At 40.9% G+C, this 24,803-nt stretch overlaps 1 protein-coding gene across 1 annotated transcript in view; it reads right to left on the bottom strand.

Annotated features, from left to right (window-relative positions):
* The window catches only part of TTC6 (tetratricopeptide repeat domain 6), a 244,409-nt gene that overhangs the window by 192,193 nt on the left and 27,413 nt on the right, over nt 1-24,803 (bottom strand). The window contains exon 2 of the mRNA XM_060401450.1: nt 22,200-23,159. Within this exon, the coding sequence (XP_060257433.1) occupies nt 22,200-23,144 (945 nt within the window). The 5' untranslated portion in view covers nt 23,145-23,159. The remainder of the gene's footprint in view (nt 1-22,199; nt 23,160-24,803) is intronic.

The following is a 24,803-nucleotide window of genomic DNA, read 5'->3' as shown; positions in this document are numbered from 1 at the left end:
AAGATACTGAAATATTTACTGCAAAACAGAGACACTTGTTAGCATAATTGGAAGGAGGAAACAAAAATTACAAAAAGAAAACAAGAGAATTCAAAGCACAGTTGGATCCAGGGTATGGGGGACAAACACCTCATTCACTCAATAAGACCATAGGCATTACTTTATATAGTATTTAGGAACCAACTTCCAAAGTGATGTCCTTGGTCCTCAAGAAAAGAATCAACTTAGCACCTCTGCTAGGGGGTACCTGAGCAGGTAATGAGAATGCAAGGGGGAACAAGTCCCGCCCACTTTTACAAAGGGGAAGAAGTATAATAGATTTTAGAACATGTTTCTACTAAAAGAGAAAACGTTTTAAAAGGGCATATTTGGGACTGGCCTGGAGGATCGATGATTGGGACTCCAAGCTTCCAATGCAGGGGACATGGGTTCAGTCCCCGGTCAGGGAACTAAGATCCCACATGCCCTGCAGCACTCCTCTCCCCCCAAAAAAGGCATATTTGTCCTGAACCCATAATTATTAAGAAAATTGAGCATCTACAATAGTTCATTTGCTAAGGTATCCTCATGATGACAGTTACAAAGTATTTGAAACTGAGGTGAAATAAGTATTGGGTTGTAGAATCTAGACTCAATAAGTGTTTCAAATAACTATTAAGACAATATATAACATCAAAGAACAGAAAAGTAGTAGACATCTGGAGTTGGGTCTCTGTTGGACGTGACCTTGGCAAGTCCACTACTCCTCTGAGACGCTGTCCCCTCATCTGTCAAATAAGGGTCTGAAGGGCCAGTTTTGAAGAATCCACTGACATTTCCCTCCAACCCACATTCACAGTATTTTCCCTTTATTCAACTTGGCCATTCTGGACCCACGGCCTTAGGCAAAAGCTGCTACTGCAGGATAAAGTGATAAAACAAGGGTCCATTCTGGTTTTCAGGTTTTAAAAACCGGGGAGTCTTATGGAAAAGAAGAACACAGGACAGTAACAATTAATTTGGGAGCAAACAAGGTGAGTTTATCTGAGTAACATGTCCTACCTCTACAGCTAGAAAAGAATTAAATTCCTGGACCAGAAAACATTTGTGGGGAGGTGAGGAAAACACAGAATGCTGCTGGATCCCCAGGATAGAGACTCATACCAGCTCCCCAGGGCTAAGCCCAAAGGAAACAAGAGGGAGATGTGTTTGTAGGAACAGCGAGCAGGGGCAGAAGCCCACTGCGTCTGGTTATTGGTGTCACCAAGGAAAGCACAACAGTCGAGCACTGGAGGGAACAATGTTACACAGAGAGGCAGAGGAAGATCAGCTCCGCTAGCGGCCGTAGGTCCACCAAGGCCAGCAAGGCCCTCCTGAGAGACAATGCAGCGCCAGAGGCCTTCACGAAGTCCAGAACTCTGGTGTGGTAGAATCAAAGGCCCCAGCCCCGCCCTGCAATGGACGGATAAAGTAATGGGGTTCACCAGGTGCCATATGACACACACACTTAGGCAGAACAAAGACATACATTTTGAATAGGAAGCAGGAAAAGATATTCCCATACAAGGATACAAATCCAACACAAGCTATGAGGACTCTGGTAGAGAAGTATTCCAAGCCAAAGGCCCATTCCTACGTGGCCAAGTTGGAGTACCCTCCAATAGGCAAAAGACTTCATGTCTTCCTTCCTAACAAGACTTAAGGGGACCCCTAAGTGGACCACCAGATGGAAAGATGTCCCAGGCAAAGAATGAGATGCAATCTTAAGAGACTCTGTAAACACCCCAGGCAAGGTGATAGGGAAACCCCAAATTGCCTAAGACCAAATTTTTGTGGTCCTGATGGAATAGGAACCCCAAATAAAGACTAAATTGAGTTCTAAAGAAATAAATATATTTCTTGCACATCCATGTTTGGAGGCTGAGATTCATACCCACTGTATGCTGAGACAGACTCCATAGCTATAAGATCAAAAGACTATAAAACTCAGAATAAGAAAAATAATATATAAATAACTTTACACTAATAAATACAGCAAAACTTGATTTTAAAAATTATTATCTAGAAATATACGTCACAAAGTTGACCCACTAGAGAGGGAGGGAATTAAAAGTCTGAATAAATTAATAATCATTACAGAAATTGAGATAATTTTTTTAATCTCTGTTTACCCAAGACACAAGCCACATTACAAGTGAAAATTACCAAACTTTCAAGGAACAAACAACCCATCTCTTATACAACATATATAGAACAGAAAAAGATAGAAAGCATCCAGCTTATGCATCTAGAACAACATTAATACCAAAAACATACAAGGCTAGTATAAGAAAAAATATATATATACCAATCTCAGGTGAAACTATAAATGCAAAAACCCCATAGATATTCTCATTGTATAAAAACATACTATAACACAAACAAGACTTTTTCCCAGGATGCAAGGATAGTTCAGATAGACCAACATATCACAACATTAAAGAAGCAAAAAAAGAACTCAACAAAAGTCAGCACTCATTAATGACAAAAAGTTTTGACAAGCTGATAAAGGAAGAGAACATAAAGAGTACCTACCAAAAAGCTATGGCAAACCTTATACTTAGTGGTGAAACTAAGAACCAAGTCTTTGTTTTAAAGTCAGAAATAAAATAGGGATGTTTATTATCACCACTTTTATTCAACACAATTTTATTAAAGAAATTCTATAGGCAAACTGTTGGAACAAATAAGAGAGTTCAGAGATATTTGGGATATACGATCAACATGTTAAACCAACATGGTAATAAACAATTTGAAAATGTGAATGGAAAAAAATCTCACTCAACAAGAACAGTAAGATCTATAAGGTAGGTATACTTATGTGTCTGTGTATAGCAATATGATATAGTTAAAATGTTATTATTAATCCTTACAGTGCACATCTAATTTGACCCAGTAGGATTTGATATTGAAGAAGGAAATGGCAACCCACTCCAGTATTCTTGCCTGGAGAATCCCAGAGACAGAGGAGCCTGATGGGCTATCGTCTATGGGGTTGCACAGAGTCAGCGACTGAAGCAACTTAGCAGCAGCAGCAGCAGCAGCAGGATTTGACACAGTTATCGCATCCTTCTGGACATATTTCCTTCACTTGGTTTTCAAGACCCCATACACCAAGGGTCCCTGACAGGAATCGGACCACACAGCAGGAGGTGAACAGGGGGCGATGGAGCAGAGCTCTGCAGCCGCTCCCCATTGCTCGAATCACCACCTGAGCTCTGCCCCCTGTCAGATCTGCAGTACCGTTAGATTCTCACAGAGGCATGAACCCTGACCCTAAAGTCAAGGCAGAATATCTTCATATTGCCACAAAACAGAAATAAAGTGCACAATAAATAAACGTGCCTGAATCATCCCCAAACCATCTTCTAGCCCCTCAGTCTATGGAAAAACTGTCTTCCACAAAACAGGTTTCTGGTGCTAAAAAGGCAGGGGACCGCTGCCATACCCCTCCTCCCAGTTCCTTCTCCCACACCTGGCTCTTCTCTTGCTTTTGTCCATTCTACCTCTTCTCTCAGCCTGTAAACAATGGTGGCCCCGAGGCTCTTAGTCCTTAGGTTTCTTCTGAAAGAGATGGGACTACCAGACCACCTGACCTGCCTCCTGAGAAATCTGTATGCAGGTTAGGAAGCAACAGTTAGAACTGGACATGGAACAGCAGACTGGTTCCAAATAGGAAAAGGAGTACGTCAAGGCTGTATATTGTCACCCTGCTTATTTAACTTATACGCAAAGTACATCATGAGAAAGGCTGGGCTGGAAGAAGCACAAGCTGGGAACAAGACTGCCAGAAGAAATATCAGTAACCTCAGATATGCAGATGACACCATCCTTCTGGCAGAAAGTGAAGAGGAACTAGAAAGCCTCTTGATGAAAGTGAAAGTGGAGAGTGAAAAAGTTGGCTTAAAGCTCAACATTCAGAAAACGAAGACAATGTCATCTGGTCTCATCACTTCATGGCAAATAGATGGGGAAACAGTGGAAATAGTGTCAGACTTTATTTTTCTGGGCTCCAAAATCACTGCAGATGGTAACTGCAGCCATGAAATTAAAAGACACTTACCCCTTGGAAGGAAAGTTATGACCAACCTAGATAGTATGTTCAAAAGCAGAGATATTACTTTGCCAACAAAGGTCCATCTAGTCAAGGCTACAGTTTTTCCAGTGGTCATGTATGGATGTGAGAGCTGGACTGTGAAGAAAGCTGAGCACCAAAGAATTGATGCTTTTGAACTGTGATGCTGGAGAAGACTCTTGAGAGTCCCTTGGACTGCAAGGAGATCCAACCAGTCCATTCTAAAGGAGATCAGTCCTGGGTGTTCTTTGGAAGGAATGATGCTAACGCTGAAACTCCAGTACTTTGGGCCACCTCATGTGAAGAGTTGGCTCATTGGAAAAGACTCTGATGCTGGGAGGGATTGGGGGCAGGAGGACAAGGGGATGACAGAGGATGAGATGGCTGGATGGCATCACCGACTCAAAGGACATGAGTCTGAGTGAACTCCAGGAGTTGGTGATGGACGTGCTGCAATTCATGGGGTTGCAAAGAGTCAGACATGACTGGGTTGACTGAACTGGAACTGGAAATGGAACTTAAATCAACCCCACATGCTAACTCATCTTTGGTCTTCACCATCTCAGAAAATGAACACTTTATTTTTCCAGTTAACTTCACCCATCAAAAGACCATGAGTCATCTTCTACTCTTCTCTCTCCACCCTTTCAACCCATAAGGGACCTTCAGAATTCATGGTAAGTCAGACCACTTCTCACCTCCTTTCCAGCACTACCATCACAGTTGGATGAAGTCACAATCATCTTTCATGTGGATTACTGCAAGAGGCACCTAACTGGTCATCTTTTCTCCACCACTGCCTAGCCTGTAAACTACCATCCACACAGTAGTCAGTTGATCATTTTACAATAAGGTCAGATCATGTCATGCCATGATATGATGTGCTAAGTCACTTCAGTTGTGTCCAACTCTTTGCTACCCTATGCTTCTGCTCAAAACCTCCCAACATCTTCCTACGTCATGCCAAGTGAAATTCAAAGTTCTTAAAAGCCTACAGTTATCTGCACATTAGTGATTCTCATTAGGGATGATACTGCTCCACAGGGAACATTTATAAATTGCCTGAGGGTAGGGGCAGCATCTTTGGTTTTTACAATGGGAAAGTGATACTGGCATTTACTGGGCAAGGAAGGACTAGGGAATGGACCAGACAGCCTACAGTTCATAGGACAGTCCTACAAAACAAAAATGTCCTGCATCCTGTATTGTTGTTCAGTAGCTCAATTATGTCCGATTCTTTGCGAGCCCACGGACTGCAGCATGCCAGGCTTCCCTATCCTTCACTACTATCTCCCAGAGTTTGCTCAACGTCATGTCCATAGAGTTGTTATTGCCATTTAACCATCTCATCCTCTGTCGTCCCCACTTTTCCTCCTGCCCTCAATCTTTCCCAGCATCAGGGTCTTCTCCAATGAGTCAGCTCTTTACATCAGGTGGCCAAAGTATTGGAGTTTCAACTTCAGTCCTTCCAGTGAATATTCAGGGTTGATTTCCTTTATGATCAACTGGTTTGATCATTTGATCACCTTGCTGTCCAAGGGACTCTCAAGAGTCTTCTCCAACACCACAGTTTGAAAGCATTAAGTCTTCAGCACTTACCCTTATTTATGGTCCAACTCTTACATCCATACATGACTACTGGAAAAACCACAGCTTTGACTAGACGGACCTTTGTCAGCAAAGTCATGTCTCTGTTTTTTAATATGCTATCTAGGTTTGTCATAGTTTTTCTTCCAAGGAGCAAGTGTCTTTTAATTTTGTGGTTACAGTTACCGTCTGCAGTGGTTTTGGAGCCCAAGAAAATAAAGTCTCTCACCATCTCCATTGTTTCCCCATCTATTTGCCATGAAGTGATGGGACCAGATGCCATGATCTTTACTTTTTGCATGTTGAATTTTAAGCCAAATTTTTCACTCTCCTCTTTCACCTTCATCAAGAGGCTCTTTAGTTCCTCTTCACTTTCTGTCATAAGGGAGGTATCATTTGCATATCTGAGGTTATTGATATTTCTCCCAGCAGTCTTGATTCTAGCTTGAGCTTCATCTAATGTGGCATTTCACATGATGTACTCTGCATAGAAGTTAAATAAGCAGGATGACAATATACACTTTGATGTACTCCTTTCCCAATTTTGAACTGTTGCTTCTTGACGTGCATACAGGTTTCTGCATAAAGGTTTCTCCATTTTATATATAAAAATACAAAATATTCCCTTTATTTATCCCATACTATATTTTCCAGGGATACAACTACTTTGTAAATCAAAGAAAGATTGTACCTCATTTTCCTGGGAACTTCAACAAGAATTCCTTACCACTTCAGAATATCAGGTCAACCAAAGACAACTCTGCTGACAATTTATTCTATCTGTGTTAACAGAACAATACACCTGTTTCATTCTGCATTGTTAGCAGTTGCATATGAAAATGTACAAAAGGATTATGAAGTTCATTTTATAAACTTAGAACCAAACATAATTAATTTAGCAAAGAAATGTAAAACATAGGAATAATAAATATTTAATAAAGGGATTAACTGTATATTAGTAAGAATTTATATAATTTTAAATACTTTAAGCAAAGGGTAATAAATTTATCATAAAAATTACATGTCAAAGAGGTTTTTTTTTTTTTTTTGAATGGCCTGGTTTGGTTTTTATTTTACTGTCAAACAGTTCACAGTGGTCTATTTCTCCATGTCTTCCTGTATTACTTTTTTTTTTTTTCCAGTTCATCCTGTAGTCTCATCATCTATCAAAAGACATGGCTTGCAAGTTATTTTTAGGTTTCAGACTCTGAATGTGTCCTGGTATCTGCTAAAAGTTCATGTGGGGAAATATGGCGGGGGGTGCGGACAGTGTGATACCTGGCCCTTTGCCCTATATCTCAAGAGAGATTTATTTTGACAGTATACTTATAAAGAGGCTGAGCTCATTTTCTCCATTTCAAGAGTCTTTCATTGGTCACAGCATACATCCTAACTTCACTTAAAGTTGCTTCCCATCTTCTCTTATCATAACACACGTAAGTCTAGTCTGCTATTAGTTATCTTAACATGTATTCCAGTGGCACCTGTGTTCGTTTTTTGGTCATTGTTATATATTATGGCCCATATATTCCTACCCAGAGCACATTCATTATCAGTAGATACAAGCAACAAACAACTTTATTATGTCTTCCAGTGTCATTATTTATAATTTAATTATTCATCACTCATTTTTTCTTTACATTACAAATAGTCCATTATATTGATTTTCAAGATCACTTAGGTAGGTAGATGATAATTATCTATTAATTTTATTTCAGGCCAGTAAAAGGGGTAAATGACATGCAAAGTACATGCAAAAAGAAGGGAGTGCTGGAGCTTCCCTGAAGGTTCAGTGGTTAAGGCTCTGTGCTTTCACTGTAGGAGACACAGGTTCGATCCCTGGTTCAGGAACTAAGGTCCCGCATGCCCTGTGGCACAGCCAAGAACAACAAACAAACAAAAAAGAAGGCAATCCTAAGTCTGATCACATCCTCCTATCATAACCCCCCACACACAAAGCCCCCCACTTGTTGTTCCTCAAACACCACAGGAACATTCCTGCCTTGGAGGCTCACAGTGTTTCCTCCCTTTGCCTGGAATGATCTTCGCACATATGAAGTATATGGCCCGCTCATTACTTCCTTCAGACCTCTGCTCAAATTCCATCTTCTCTAATAGTCCTTCTCTGACCATCCAGTTTAAACATCTCTCCATCCCATCAGGCTCTCTCTTATCCTGAAGTATTCACATCACTTATTGCCACATGAGACATTACTGATTTGTTTACTCTCTGCCTCATGTCTCTAGAATGCAGAGTGGCCCACAAAAGCAGGGACTTCAGCTGTTCACTGCTGTTTTCCAGTTTCTGGTGGGATGCCTGATATAATATCATAGGTACCCAATAAAACTGAATGGAGAGGTGAATATCTAAAAGGCCAAAGAATGTGCTGGTAGGAGCCTGAATCCTGTGCAGGCAGGTTCCGGTTCCTTCATTCCCAACTGACACACTGCTGCCATGGGATTAAATGTTTGAGATCCTGAACATTCATTGAGTATTTCATTTGAAGAAAGGTTTCCAGAACTGAAAAGTATTGGAAAGCCACTGACCTTTCAAATTAGCAAAGATTCAAAGCACAGTAACACACAATGCTGGTGAGGATGGAGAGAAACAGACTGATGCTCTCTATTTGTGGGAATGTATATGGTTCAATTTTACCAGGAGGTAATAAGAAAATACACACTAAAAGCCTTTAAAAACTGTAGTATATTTAACAAGTGCTATTTTATTTAAGATCATTTTACTCTCACAGTATTGTAAAGTAAGGATTATTAACTCTACTGCACAGATGAGAAAAGTGAGGCACCAAGAATTTTAAGTAACAAATAAATTACAAGTCAAGGATCTAGGTCGTCAAGCTGAAATTCCAGGCCTTTCTCCATCGGTTTCCACTGACCGCTAGTTCTGTTAGTTTACCTAATTCCTTAAAGCTAACATTTGTGTCACATATAAAATCTTTCAACACTTAGGGCCTGATGTGCTGTGCTCAGTCGTGTCCTAATCTTTGTGATCCCATGGACTGTAGCCCGCCAGGCTGCTCTGTCCATGGGATTCTCCAGGCAAGAGTACTAGAGTGGGTTGCCATTCCCTGCTCTAGCAGATCTTTCCGATCTAGGGATCGAATCTGCATCTCCTGCATTGGCAGATGGATTCTTTACTTACTGAGCCACCAAATGTTGCAGGTACTCAATAAACCTTTGCTGGAAAAGGGAAAAACTTTTTCAGCCACAAAAGTCTCCATAGACACTGCATGACCCATAGGAACAATAACAGAACCCAATCCAACATCTCCTCTATTCTTCTTCAGAGTAACAGAATGTGAACCTTGCCACACAGCCTGCTCAGAATATCGACTTTATTTTCGTTGTCATTTGTAGGTAAATGTAGTCATGGAGTTAAGTTCTGGCTAGCGAAACATACGAAAAAGTGGTGGGCAATTTTATGCGCACACTTTTCTTGCTTAAAGCCTTCCTGTTGGCTGGAATATAGATATGGTCCATGGCAGCCACTGCTGACCTTGAGATGACCATGGCAATGAGGGTTAGTCAGTGAAACAGTAAGATGGCAGGATTCCTGACTCTGCAAAACACCATATCAGTCCAACATTACCTTTAATTTGACTTTTACAAGACAGAAATAAACTTCCATCTCATCTAAGTCACTATTATTTTGGCTTTTCTGATTATCTGTACCCATAAGCTGCCCTATCTAGTTCTATTAGGACTGCCACTTACTCCTGTTTCCTGTTACTTGATATTTGGCTAAACTAATTTGGCATTGTACTAGTGACAACCTATATGAATTATGCATTCCATTTAGCATTTTCAAAGATTCCATTGTAAATGGATATTTAATAAGCTTCTTCACTTAACCCTAAAGAGCGAGAGAACAGAGTCAGGCATAAAAAGCTATAATTCAGTGAACTGTTTAATAATCACTTTCCAGAGTAATAATTGATTGTCAAAGACTACATCTAGGCAGGTCTCAATAGCATAATGAGATCAGAACAATGAAAAGTGTCTCAGCTGTCTCAGTCTTTCATTTCTTCAAAACCCTATTTCCAATGATTAAGAGATGAAGAGCTTGATACTAGAGATGTTCTTGAGGGGAAATCTGACTGAAATGATGAGGTCTGGCTTTATTATAATCTTCTTCTGTGTGCCTAATAAATTTGTAGTAAGTCATGCAAAGGACAGGAATTTTATTTACTGTATTATCTGTGAAATCTAAAAAAGATAGACTACCAGTTTAAAAGGTAGGAAAAGGTAGAGGGCGGCGAGGATTTTATTCATTATCAAGACTGGCCCAATCTGATGAACAGAATGCCAACTAACAGTGAACCACGCAATCATGGCAACCCTGCAGCCTCATTTGGATAACATCCAAAGTGCTAACTCTTCCTCCTGGCTTTTGGGAAGTCTTGGTAAGGCGACTGATACCCTCCATTCTCTCAAGTCGAGGAGTCTCAACAAGACCCCAATCCATCACAGATAAGAAGATTTCAAGTATGTCAAAAGTTGCTCTCCTTGGGCTTCCCTGGTGGTCCAGTGGTTGAGAGTCTGCCTGCCAATGCAAGGCACATGGGCTGGATCCCTGATCCAGGAAAATCCCACCTGCTCCGACGCAACTAAGCCCAGCCCCCCGTGCCACCACTACTGAAGCCCGAGCTGTAGAGCCCACGCTCCACAAGAGAAGCCACTGCAATGAAAAGCCCAAGTCCCACAATGAAGAGTAGCCCCTGCCCTCCGCAACTAGAGAAAGCCGATGCACAGCAACAAAGACCCAAGTGCAGCCAAACATGAATTAGTTAATTGCTTTTTAAGTAGCCCTTCTTCCCCAAAAGGATGGGGACTCATAACCTATATGACTGGGCTAGGAAGAAAAAAAATACGTGTAGGCATCTCCTCACTTTGAGAATAGCTAACAGATTTTTATATAAAATAAAGCTAAGAAGATGAAGTAGAAGTGGGTCAGACTGTATTCTGCCATGAGAGGTGGCAGATAATGGTCATTTCATCTTTTATTCATATTAGCAGCAACCTAAGTTGGCAGGATCAGTGTTCCTTGATTGCATGTAACTGGTTAGTGATCATATAACCCACTGCTAATGTCATCACTACTTGTAATTCATCCCACTTGTATTCTTTCACTTTATGACACAATCTTAGCCCAAGTCCCAGCCCGCACACACCATCGCTACCACCACCACACCACTCTATGGGCAGCCAATCCTTGCTTCTTGCTGACCTTCCCAGGTCTAAGTGTGCTGGGCTTAGAAGTCACCAGCAAGAGGCTACAGGTGGCCATCCCAGGACAGGAGAGTGTGATGGGCCTCTCACTAATGTAGAGATCTGAGAAGGGAAAAATCGAGTTGAGAAGTAATTTTGGACACTTGTTTTGGGGTCTAGGTCTCAAGACAGTTGATGGGGGCGGGGAGAAGACAGGGCCAAAGAGGAAAAGGAAGTGCCATCAACACCATGTAGTAAGAATAAAAACAATTCTGGTTCAGCTGTCAAAAGACCTAAACTGGTTCTGATCCCAACAATGCTAATTGGCTGTATGGCCTTATAAAAGTCACTATCTCTCACTGGGTCTCAGTTTTGTTATCAGAGTTAATTAGGTTACCTTTCAGCTCCAGACACTATTGTAATGAAACACGAGGGTAAGGAAACATTATGAAAAAATGTATCACAGAACCTAGAAGTTCTTTTCCACACAGGAACACAGGGACTTCTCTGGTGGTCCAGCGGCTAGGACTTTGTGTCCCCAATGCAGGGGACTCAGGTTCAATGCCTAGTCAGGGAACTAGATCCCACATGCCACAACTAAGACCCAGCATAGCCAAATAAATAAATATTTAAAAAAAATTTTTAAGACAAATATATAAAATTTATTAAATGAGAATGTGTTATTTTTAGTTTCAATGCAACAGACTATTTTTTGTTTCAGTGCGACAGATTTTAACCTTTATTCTTAGTGTGCTCATAAAAATTCATAAAGATAATAAGTATGACTGATTCTGTCAAGCCATCCCTCTCTATTACAGTAAGACTAAAATGCAGTGTACTTTACAGTGGACTAAAGAAACCAGGTACTTGTAAAATAATACGCTCCCCAAAGTGACATACATAGTCAGCACAACTGGACCGTGTGCTGCCTCGTCTACTAAATTACTTCCATTTAGGATGAAAGATGCATGACTGTGGTTCACTGGTTCTCAAGATTTTGATTTTATTATCAAAACTGTTTACCCATCCTTAAAAGCCATATGTTTACCTATTATGTGTTAAAACAGGCACTCTAAATAATACAACTGCCTAGCTTCAGGCTGTTTACAGCTACAGAATGACTGACTTAACTCACAACCCAATACTGTAGTTTTCAGTAATAAAAAATAAACCACTTACTGTGTGAAAGTGAAAGTGAAAGAGAAGTCGCTCAGTAGTGTCCGACTATTTGCGACCCCATGAACTGTAACCTATCAGGCTCCTCTGTCCATGGGATTTTCCAGGCAATAGTACTGGAGTGGATTGCCATTTCCTTCTCCAGCAGATCTTCCCGACCCAGGGATCGAACCCAGGTCTCCCGCATTGTAGACAGACGCTTTACTGTCTGAGCCACCAGAGAACCTAGGTGGGACATTCAGTTGGTTGGGTTTCTCTCGAGGTAGCCATATTATTCTAAGCCTTGATAGCAACTTTAATTTTTTTAAGCTTCTTTAAACTACATGAACTCTTTCCTCTCGTTTTACACAGCACATAAAAATCATGAACTGATATCACAAAAATTACCCTTAAGATATATTTGAATTTCACAATGTTAAGATAGTGATTAGTGCTGGATTTTAAATATGCTATTTATCAGCTGTGCCTCACCACCCACTTAAGGAGATTCTAAGGGCTTAGACTAGCCATTAAAATGTAAAAGCATTAGAAAGGTCTGCTTTAGGAAATCAAAGTTAAAACTGTTATGTATTGAAATAACAGTCCACAGAGGGGGAAAGTCTTTGTCCTAAATATCCAAATAATTGTAACTGAAATAGCCAGAAAAAAGCAATTATTTCACTAACATTTAAAAATTCTTCATTTTATCACATATGTACTCAAAACTGTGGCATATGCGAAACTTAATTACTCTCAATACATTCAAATGTATTTGTTCTTTATAGTCTAAATTATGAGACTATTACACAGACAGGCAAAAGAAAAAAATCTCCACTGGGCAGCATCTGTGCTAAGAATCAGAAGAAAAGTACATCTGAATTCTATAATAAATTAACATCTCATCTTTCAAGTAACTCTGTATTTCAGTCTTAAAAAAAATGCTCATGGAAAATAAAACACATTTGTATCCAACAAAGAAGTTTATTTTAAAGGAACAACTTCTAGCTTGGTTCAAAATCATTATTACAATCAAACCAGCTAAAGGAATAAGAATTTTTTCTCAAGAACAAATAAAAATACTATTTTCCATCTTTTAAAATAAACTGAAATTAAACACATGAACATTTTGCATTTATTGAAGGCATCCAAATGATATCTGAGAGATTTTAAAACTTCACAGGAAAAAAAAAAACTGTAAATCAAGAAACTTCTTAATCATTACATCATTTGTACTAGTTTAAGCTGTTACGTCTGTGAGAATAAAGTAATGCACAAAGAGAATATAAAAAGTATAATAAACACGTCTGTCACTCTGAAGAGAAAAGATTTGCCCAAACTAGTCCTTCCCAATTGTACCTATGACAGTCAAACAATAGATGCTTTTCTTTGTCCAGATCCTGGTAGGTTCTTTGATTTATAACTCCAGTAGAGCAAAACTTTGTTCCTAGGATAGGGAAAGATAAAATTTGAAGAGCCAAGAGATGTTTAAATACTATGGAATAATATGCAGCGATTTAAAAAAAATAAATTAAAAAGTATACATGTCCATTGATATGTGTCAAAAAAGTAAGCTGCAGAATAATGTGTACCATAGGTTCTTATTTTTACTTAAAAAAAAACCCTACATATGTATGTATGTGTATACATTCATATCAAATAATTTATTTAGCATAAATATTTATACTAAAGAATTAAGATAAATGTAGAAGGATAAACCTACTTCTGTTTCATTGACAACACTAAAGCCTTTGACTGTGGGGATCACAACACACTGTGGAAAATTCGTAAAGAGATGAGAATATCAGACCACCTTATCTGCCTCCTGTGAAATCTGTAGGCAGGTCAAGAAACAACAGTTAGAACTGGACATGGAACAATGGACTGATTCAAAACTGGGGAAGGAGTATGGCAAGGCTGTATCTTGTTACCCTGCTTATTTAATTTTTATGCAGAGTACATCATGTGAAATGCCAGGCTGGATGAAGCACAAGCTGGAATCAAGACTGGTGGGAGAAATATCAATAACCTCAGATATGCAGACAACACCACCCTTATGGCAGAAAGCGAAGAAGAATTAAGAGCCTCTTGATGAAGGTGAAAGAGGAGAGTGAAAAAGCTGACTCAACATTCAAAAAACGAAGATAATGGCATTCGGTCCCATCACTACATAGCAAAAAGATGGGGAAACAATGGAAATAATGACAGACTTTATTTTCTTGGGCTCCAAAATCACTGCAGATAGTGACTGTAGCCATGAAATTAAAAGACAATTGCTCCTTAGAAGAAAAGCTATGACAAACCTAAACAGCGTATCAAAAAGCAGGGACGTGACTTTGCCAACAAAGATCTGTCTAGTCAAAGCTATGGTTTTTCCAGTTGTCATGTATGGATGTGAGACCATAAATAAGGCTGAGAGCCGAAGAATTGATGTTTTTGAACTGTGGTGATGGAGAAGACTCTTGAGAGTCCCCTGGACTGCAAGGAGATCCAACCGGTCCATCCTAAAGGAAATCAATCCTGAATATTTATTAGGACTGATGCTGAAACAGAAGCTCCAACACTTTGGCCACCTGATTTGAAGAGCCAACTCATTAGAAAAGACCCTGATGCTGGGAAAGATTGAAGGCAGGAGGAGAAGGGGACAACAGAGGATGAGCTGATTGGCTGGCATCACTGACTCAATGGACATGAGTTTGAGCAAGCTCCTGAAGATGGTGAAGGACAGGGACGCCTGGTGTGCTGCAGTCCATGGGGGTCACAAAGGGTCAAACACAACTGAGTGATTAAACAACAGAAGGGTAAACAAGTATTGGTTACCGCTGGTGAGTTAAGCGAGGCTTAAAAGAGAAATTATTGTTTCCTTATATTCCTCCTTACAACTTGTAAAAAGAAGCATAAACTTTTATAAACAATCAGATAAAATTTTAATTAAAGTTTCTGTTTTGAAATAATTATGGTTCATATTCACTTTGGGGGCTTCCCTGGTGGCTCAGATGGTAAAGAATCTGCCTACAATGCAGGAGACATGGGTTCGATCCCTGGGTCAGGAAGATGCCCCCTGAGATAGGAAATGGCAACCCACTCCAGTACTCTTGCCTAGAGAATTTCATGGACAGAGGAGCCTGGCAGGCTATAGTGCATGGGGTCGCAAAGAGTCAGACATGACTGAGCGATTAACACACACACACACCATACACACACATACACATACTCACTTATAATAAATAATACAGAGATATGCCCTCTACCCTTTATCAGGTTTTCCCAATGAGAACATCATGAAAAACTATTACAAAATCACAGGCAGAATACTGACACTGATAGAGTCAAGATACAGGACATCTCCATCACCAGAAAGATTTCTGAAGTTGCCTTTCTAAAGCTACACATACTTCCCTCTCACCCTCCCCTCCTTCAAGCCTGTCCTCAATCCCTGACAGCCACAAATCTCATCTCCATTCCTATAGTCATTTTAAGAATGTTGCATAAAATGTAATTATACAGTATATAACATTTAGAGACTGGATTTGCCTCGGCATAATTTTCTGGAGATTCATCCAAGTTGTTGAAGATACAAGTACTTTATTTCTTTTTATTGCTGAGTAATATGTCCTTAAAGGACATCTGGCTTATTTCTAGTTTGGGGTTATTAAGTAATAAAAGCTTCTAAGAACATTCATCTCAGTTTCCTATTTGAATGTAAGTAATTTTTCATTCTCTAGGATAAAGGCACTACTGCTTTACCTATGTCCCCTAAATTTTATACTTTTAATTCAGTTCAGTTTTTTTAATTTCTCTGAGATTTCCCCACTGATCCATGGATTACTTAGATATTGTTTTACGTTTCCAAGTGTTTGGAGATTTTATTATCAATCTGTTATTAATTTCTAGTTTGATTCCATTATAATCAGAGAATACACTCTATATGATGTCAATGCTTTTAAATTCATTAAAGTTCCCTTTTATGGACCAGGGATGGTCTTAGTATATGTCCCATGGGCAGTAACAAGCATGAGTATTCTGCTACCACTGAGTGCAGTGTTTTATAAATGTAGATTAGTTTCTAATGTTTGATGGTAGTGTTGAGTTCATCTGCATTCTTGGGGAATTTCTATCAAGGGTTTTCTATCAATTGTTGAAAGAAGGGTGCTGACATCTTCAACTATGATTATAGTTTCATCAATTTCTCCTTTTGGTTTTTACTTCACATATTTTTTCAGCTCTGTTGTTTAACACACATTTAGGATTCCTTTGACATAATGGATTAAGCCTTTTATCATGTTAAAATGCCAACTGTATCTCTCATAATTTTCTTTGTACTGAAGTCTACTTTATCTGAAATTAATATAGCCACTCTTTCTTTTGAATAATTTGTGCCTGATATTTTTTTCATGCTTTACTTTAAACCTGCCTATATCATCATACCAGAAGTACATTTCTTGTAAAAAAAAAAAAAAATACTGGGTTTTATATGGAATCCACTTGCCAATCTCTGCTTTCAATCACTACATTTAGACCGTTTACATTTAGTGTAGTTATTGATACATTTGAGTTTGAAGTTGCTACTTTATCTTTTCTTTTCTTTTTGTTCTCTGTTTTTTGCTTCTGTTTACTTTTACCTGCTTTCCTATGGGTTACTTAAAATTTCTTAGTTCTATGTTGATTTATATATAGTGGTTTTTTAGTGAATCTCTGTATAGATTTTTTGGTCATTGCTCCAGATATTATATTATATATCACAACTTATTTCCATCTACTGGTATTGTTGTTTTTCAATTAGAGTGATGTATAGGACCACTTTAAAATCTTTATCAGAGAATTCTAACATTCTTAGTCATCTCAATGTTGGTATTGTCTTTTTTTTTCTTTCAAGTCTAAACACAAAACAAAACTCCAATAAGCAATAAAATGAGCATACTTGGAACAATGAGAAAAAGAGAGTCTTAGCAGAGAAATAGAGTCTTAGTAAAGAAACAGAACATATAAAGAGGAGCCAAAGAAAAATGTTAAAACTGAAAATTGCAGTAATTGAAATAAAACTGTACAAATGTCTCAAATACGGAATGTATGGGAGACAGTGGAAAGAATCAGTGATCATAAAGATGAAACAATATGATTTTATCAATCTGAGTAACAGACAGTAAACTGTGGGAATAATAGAGCCTTAGGCACTTGTGGGACTACAACAGAAGATCCAACCTTCCTGTCATCAAAGTCTTGCTGCTGCTGCTAAGTCACTTCAGTCGTGTCCAACTCTGTGCGACTCCATAGACGGCAACCCACCAGGCTCCCCCGTCCCTGGGATTTTCCAGGCAAGAACACTGGAGTGGGTTGCCATTTCCTTCTCCAAGGCATGAAAGTGAAAAGCTAAAGTGAAGTCACTCAGTCGTGTCGACTCTTAGCGACCCCATGGAGTGCAGCCCACCAGGCTCCTCTGTCCATGGGATTTTCCAGGCAAGAGTACTGGAGTGGGGTGCCATTGCCTTCTCTGCATCAAAGTCCTGGAAACTGGGAAAAGCCCGTATGGTGTCCAGTGACACTACAGGGAGGAACGCAGGGTAGCCTCTTTACTGTTAGATAGGGTTGAAAGTCTTGGCTCTCCACTGACACTATGTCATTAGGGAAGAAATTGGGGTAACCTGTTACAGTCATTCAAGAGTGGAAGTTTAGCTCCCTCCTCAGTCCTGGCTGGCAGAGGAGAGGACAGGGTCATAGGTTTCTCTGTGGTGCTTGACCAGAATTGTCTAAGAATTTTGTCTTGCTAGGCTTCTCCTTTCTTGATCCTTAGCTAAAGAGAGCAGGCTTTTGTTGGGGCTTTTTCTGTCTGTACCCACTGGCACATTCTTAGGTTGCCAGTCTCCTTAGCTCTGGTGCAGTAGATCTGAGACAAAAAGAAAACCTAAGAACTTATCACTACGTGATCCCTTGGATCCCAAAGTCCCCAGCCAGTCTGCTTCTTTCTACCTTTTGGAGTCTTCTCCTGTTTGATTTATAACCTAGTTTAACTTAGCAGGAAACAGATGGGGAAACAGTAGAAACAGTGTCAGACTTTATTTTTGGGGGGCTCCAAAATCACTGCAGATGGTGACTGCAACCATGAAATTAAAAGACACTTACTCCTTGGAAGAAAAGTTATGACCAACCTAGATAGCATATTCAAAAGCAGAGACATTACTTTGCCAACAAAGTTCCATCTAGTCAGGTCTATGGTTTTTCCAGTGGTCATGTATGGATGTGAGAGTTGGACTGTGAAGAAAGCTGAGCGCCGAAGTATTGATGCTTTTGAACTGTGGTGTTGGAGAAGACTCTTGACAGTCCTTTGGACTGCAAGGAGATCCAACCAGTCCATCCTAAAGGAAATCAGTCCTGAATATTCATTGGAAGGACTGATGCTGAAGCTGAAACTCCAATACTTCGGCTACCTGATGCGAAGAACGGACTCATCTGAAAAGACCTTGATGCTGGGAAAGATTGAGGGCAGGAGAATGGGACAACAGAGGATGAGATGGTTGGATGGCATCACCAACTCAAAGGACGCGAGTCTGAGTGAACTCTGGGAGTTGGTGATGGACAGGGAGGCCTGGTGTGCTGCAATTCATGAGGTCACAAAGAGTCGGACACAACTAAGCGACTGAACTTACTTACTTGCTTACTTGGCAGGAGGAAGAGGGAGAAGTATGTCTATTTCATCTTCCCTAAAGTTAAAGCAGGCATAAGTTTTATGACAAAACATTTGCTTGTGAGTTATTTGTTTATAAAGACCCAGGGACATGAATTCTCTCTTACCTGTGTCATTTTAAGCCATTTCTTCTTTTGAGCTATATGGCCAAAAACAACCCACATGACAGAAGCAAGGATTCCTTCATCCTCAATTAACATCTGGAAGGAAGTCTTGAAACTTGATTCAGTCTCATATAATTAGAATGTATTTTGTGAGTGATAATATTGAATTCCTCAGTAAAACAAACATAGGACCTTATAACATTTCTATCCCTCCTCCCATGGTGTATGCTTACTATTTAAGCCACCAGTTTTCAGCTGGTTGGGAGGATGAGGGGGGCGGGAGGGGTGATTATGCCCTTCTCCCCCTGGTCTCATTTGGCAACATGTTGGAGAAGGCAATGGCACCCCACTCCAGTACTCTTGCCTGGAAAATCCCATGGACAGAGGAGCCTGGTAGGCTGCAGTCCATGGGGTCGCTGAGTTGGACACAACTGAGCAACTTCACTTTCACTTTTCACTTTCATGCATTGGAAAAGGAAATGGCAACCCACTCCAGTGTTCTTGCCTAGAGAATCCCAGGGACGGTGGAGCCTGGTGGGCTGCCATCTATGGGGTCGCACAGAGTCAGACACGACTGAAGCGACTTAGCAGCAGCAGCAGAGATATTTCAATTGTTATGACTTGGTGGCAGGGAGGATGATGAGAGGATCATACTACTGGCGTCTACTGCGTAGAGGCCAAGGATAAGTCTAAACATCCTACAATTACAGGACAGCCACCCACAATGAAGAATTATTCAAACCAAAAAGTTAAGTGCCATGGTTGAGAAACCTTGGTTTAGATGTTTGACCTACATTTGACAGCTGAGTTTAATCTTCAGGTATTCTGAGTACCTTCTGGCCTATGTAATTGTTTGTGGAACTCTGAATGCTAGGTCTGGAAGGGCCCTGCCCGAGCTCTAAACAGAGATAGCACATCTTGCCAAGACTGTCTTATCCTCTGACTTTCCCTCAAGGGATTGGCTCCAAATTAAGACGTCTAAAGTGAAGAACCATATCCCTTGGAGATATCATATGGAGAGAACGTTGTTTATATAAACTCCAAACATTTAGAACAAGTGGCCTTATTATAATCTTAAGGATTTTTAGAATCATAATTTAGACACCACTTTTACTTGCATTTTCATTGCTATCCCTCACCTACCCAGTCACAACCATTTCAATAAATACCCCACTGTTCTCTTCTCACCCTAATAAAACTTCTGAGACCATAATAATGCAAAGCTCCATCTTCTGGAATTGTTGGGGGGAAGGGGAGATGGGGCACAGAGGCAAAAGTTTAAAAGCAAGAACAAAAACTAGCTATACAAAAAATCAATACAATAGAAGGCAGGGATGGGACTAACACATTTGCAACTGGCCAAGTCTTGAGAGTCCCTTGAACTGCAAGGAGATCAAACCAGTCCATCCTAAAGGAAATCAACCCTGAATATTCACTGGAAGGACTGATGCTGAACCTGAAGCTCCAATATTTTGGCCACCTGATGCGAAGAGCCAGCTCACTGGAAAAGACTCTGATGGTGGGAAAGAGTGAGGGCAGGAGGAGAAGGGGACACGGAGAATTAGATGAGTGGATGGCATCACCAAATCAATGGATATGAGTTTGAGCAAGCTCTGGGTGATGGTGAAGACAGGGAAGCCTGGAGTATGCAATCCACAGGGTCACAAGAGTTGGACACGACTTAGCAACCGAACAACAAAGTCTTACAATATGGGGCTAGCTACTGACGCTGGCTTCTGACCCTAATCCTCCAAACCACTCTCCTACATAAGGCAATTCTGGTAACTGAAGCACCAGAAAAGGATACACAAGAGAAATGGAATATTAGAAAGAACAGAATTCACTGTCCTGGGGCCGATCATCATTGATACTCTCCCTTCTTATATTCTATTCTATTTGAACCCTTCAAAATGCATTTTCTTTATGGGCCCTTGCTCTAAAAGTGTAACTTTCCCCAACTGTATAGGACCTTTGAGCCGGCTTCCAATATAGGCCCCTCTTCATGTCACACGCCTTGATTATGTTACAGAGTTCCTTCTCACAGGGGCGGGCAATGAGGCCTTTGTTCTCTCCGTTTGGGCTCTCCAAAGTGTGTATCCCTGATTCCTTTTTCTGCTAGATCCACAGGAAACTTAATTAGAAGTACTCATTTTGAAACAGCCTGAACAGTCAGGCTGGTCTTGTTCAGTAACCATAGGGAAGTGTGGATCTTACTTGAAAACATTTGTCCCATTCTGCCTACAAACATCAGGTCAAAGACGACACAGGGGACTCTTGTCCTTACATGTTTTTGTTTCCCTAATGGGCTTTAGGATCACATTCCTTAAATCACAGCCAAGAGTATATTCTGGGCTGACACTATTTTGAAGACATAATGTGGCAGCAGTATTCTGTGTACTAACAAGAGGTTTGGCACTGCAGCCAAGAAGAGTAATAGAATCTTCTTCCCTCCTAAGTGTCATTCTAATTACCATTCTCAAAAAAAAAAAAAAAAACACCTCTTTCCTTTCCTCCTTCCCTCTCTCCCTCTCTCTCTGTGTGTATGGGACTCAGACTCCCCTATTATTTTTTCTACTTTGAATGTCCCTGTTTAGAACTAAGTCTGTATAATGAACTAGGACCCTATCTAGCTTTGCTCCCTGCTGGGTTCACATCACAATCAACAAACAGGCAGTCCTGGCATGATTCCAGTCTCTTCTCTGGGGTATGACTGGCTGGGGTGGATGCCCAGCTCTGTTCTGCCTTAGTTGCTGAACTGGGAGGCAATCCTTTTAAACTCACTAAAGCTAGGAAGCCTCATGTAAAACCTCTTACAGGTATCCACCTGATGGGCTTGTCCTTGGGACAAAGAATCACTTATAGTCCATATAACTGAGAAGACCTAGAAAGTAAATTTTTTAAACATATTTTACGAGAATGATTTTCACTGAAAATGGACCAAAACTCTTATAAATACAACTTATTAGTAATATATTGATCTTCTTAAGGTACAGATTCACTGTTAATAAACTGTACCAAAGACCGCGCCTTTCAGATAAAACATCAACCAAATCAATACTAAATAACCACAAAGACTTTGAAAGGAAAGGTTACCAGTGATGATTACTCGGGTCAAAGAACTAGTGTTCTTTGTACCTTTGTACCAGTTTCTGAAATATCCTCTCCATTATTTTCACTTTTCTAAAAGGATATACCCCCTCGATGGAAAATTCAGAGACCCTGATTAATACCCGAGCACTTTGTCTAGCTTTTCGAGCTTGTCTAGCTTAGAACACACGATATGCACGATTTTATGACTGAATTCTGAAATGAAATTTATCCAGAAGAAATATGACCCCCGTTCTGGATCACCTACTTCCATTTTAATGTCGTAGTTCTGCCCAAGGACGCTGTGGATGAGCTCTTTGATGGTCTGGTCGGAGGCCAACTGGGCCTCGGACTGCAGCGAAGCGATGATCTCCTCGATGGACTTGGGGATCGCACGCACTGGCTGCGGGGCCTGCGGGTTGGCCTCCCGAGAGTCGCTCGGCGGGGTGCTCTCGCGGTCGGTTTTGGAAGAGGACCCGGGGGCTTCCCGCGACTCGCCATCCGAGTCCTCGAGCAGGAAGCGGGTGTTAATCCTCACTCTCTTCCGCCGGCCGGCCGCCTCCGCGTCTCCCTCGTCGCTGGAAAAGGAGTCGGGCAGCCTCTCTCTGGCCTGGCCGACCTCGGCGAGCTGAGCCGGCTCCAGGCTGGCCACGCGCCCCCGGGCCGGGTCGAGCACGGGCTTGGAGTCCGCCGGCGGGGGGGTCCTGGAGCCCCGGTGAGCCCTGGCCTTGCCCGTGGGCACGCGCGGCGGCATCAGGACCACGGGTCTGGACGTGCCGGCCCTGGGCGCGATGACTGGCGGCTTCTGGGGCCGGCGCCGGAGGAACGCGGAGCTCCGCAAGTAGAAGTCCTGGGGGCGGAAGGGCCGGCCCTTCCCGGGAGCGGCCACCTCCCTCGGGCCCGGGGGCCGCGGGGCGCCTCGGGGCGCCGGCTGCGGGAGGGTCGCAGTTGGGCGCGCACGACCTTTAACCCGAGGGGAGCCTGCTGGTTTGGGGGATCCGACGCGGGAAGCGCTTCCCTTCGCCGCATACCGGGCCGGGCTGGGGAGCCGGAGGCCAAAGACGGGGATTTCATCCACCGCTGGCTTGGCGGCCAACTTCTCCTTGATTCGGAGAAATTCGTTTTTGGTCTCCTTTCGAACCTTCTCCAGCTCTTTAAAGATGTACGATTCTTCTTTGTATTTCAGTCCAAAATGCTTTGAAATCGTGGACATCTTGACTGATTTGTCCTGTGAAATAACAATAAATTTGTATTACATATATATATATATACACACATACATGAAAACTTCTATTGATAAATAAAATTCCAGTTCAAGAAAGCTTCTCATGGTAGAATGCTCACTGTGCTTAACTGAGGCACCAGTGGGCAGCATTCATTCATATCACTTTAAATCTACTATTTAAAGGATTTACTACTAAATCATAATGATACGACTAAAATGTTCTTCTATTATTTTTAATATATCGTTTTAAACTACTGGCCTTTTCACAGTAACAATGAAAACCTTTAAATTAGTACAGTTTTACAGTGAAGATTTCCTGAAACTTCTATTGAGTGTATTTTAGTATTTGTCTCGACTGTACTGTAGTGTCCCATTTCCAGGCAAGAGGGACCACGCTCCACATAAGAGGTCAGCAGTAGCCTGGATCCTACTTGCAAGCATGCTTTTCAATTTCTCTGAGCTTTTCAGAAATATTAATTCATAGCCAACAATTTTAAATTGAGAGATTTTCATATAAAAATGCAGATTTGCAGTTTCTCTGGGGGGAAATAAAATGAAGGCTCTGGCAATGCAAGGGCCAATCCTTACTCTTGTGGCAGGACAACAATTTCCCTTTCCCTTCTCCAGCTGGTCCGGGGCCTTACCCAGCCCACCTGCCTCTAAATCTGACAGGAAACAGAACAGGTGTAGGAAGGGAAAGAGGTGATCAGCCACAAGCTAGGCTGCAGTGAGATCAGGAGGCCTTGAATGCCAGGTGTTTGTACTTTTTCTGTGGTCTACTGGAAACTATTCAAAAACATTTAACAGAACAGTGGCTTGATAGGATCTAGGGCTTGGGGTGGGAGAAAGATGAAAGGGAGAGAGGGCAAGTAAGAGTAGGTAAGGCCTAAGGCCTAGTTTTGGTAACAGAGCAGAGTGAAAAGACTCTATAAGGTAAAACTGGTAGGATCTGGCCAATGACTGGGAATAAATAAAATAGCAACTTTGAATCGCTTTGATAAAGTCTGGGTCATAACCAAGTGTGTAATAAAGCTGTTGCTATTCACTGAACTTTACACTTAGAAATGGTTTAAGATGGTAAATTTTATGTCAGGTATATTATCACAATTTAAAAAAAACCATGCTATTCAGCAGAACCAACCATCTATGATTACAGGTGAATTTTCAGATCTTGAGAGCTCTGAGATCATTACCGAAAACCAGGATAACAAGAAATACAAATACAGATGGGCTGATGACATTCTTTGGTACTCTCACAGTTGGGAGGTGGGAAGAGTGGGAGCAATCACAGAGCCGGGAAAATGAGAAGTTTCCACAGAAGCCAAGGAGAGGAGAGTGTCAAGAAATAAGAGTAAAACAATGAAATAAAAGCAGAAAATAATAAAGAAACTAATTGATTTCTTAGAAAACCCAAGGCCAAGGTTCTTTGAAAATAAAATAATAAAGCAAAAATACCTCAGGAATACCATCATTACTTGCAAATGTGATTATTTACATAGAAAATCTAAGCACTAAAGAACTATTTAGAATTATAATTGAGGTCTGAAAAGTATTTAAATTTTTAAAATTTATTTTAAAAAAAATCTTTCTTTATACCAAAAGCATGATGGCAAAATTCCATGTATAATTTATCTGAAGGAGTAAATG

The sequence above is a fragment of the Ovis aries genome, chromosome 18 (assembly GCF_016772045.2).
Source record: "Ovis aries strain OAR_USU_Benz2616 breed Rambouillet chromosome 18, ARS-UI_Ramb_v3.0, whole genome shotgun sequence".
NCBI classification, from domain to species: domain Eukaryota; kingdom Metazoa; phylum Chordata; class Mammalia; order Artiodactyla; family Bovidae; genus Ovis; species Ovis aries.
Note: the sequence above shows the minus strand (reverse complement) of the source record. Positions and strands in the feature narration are given on the sequence as shown.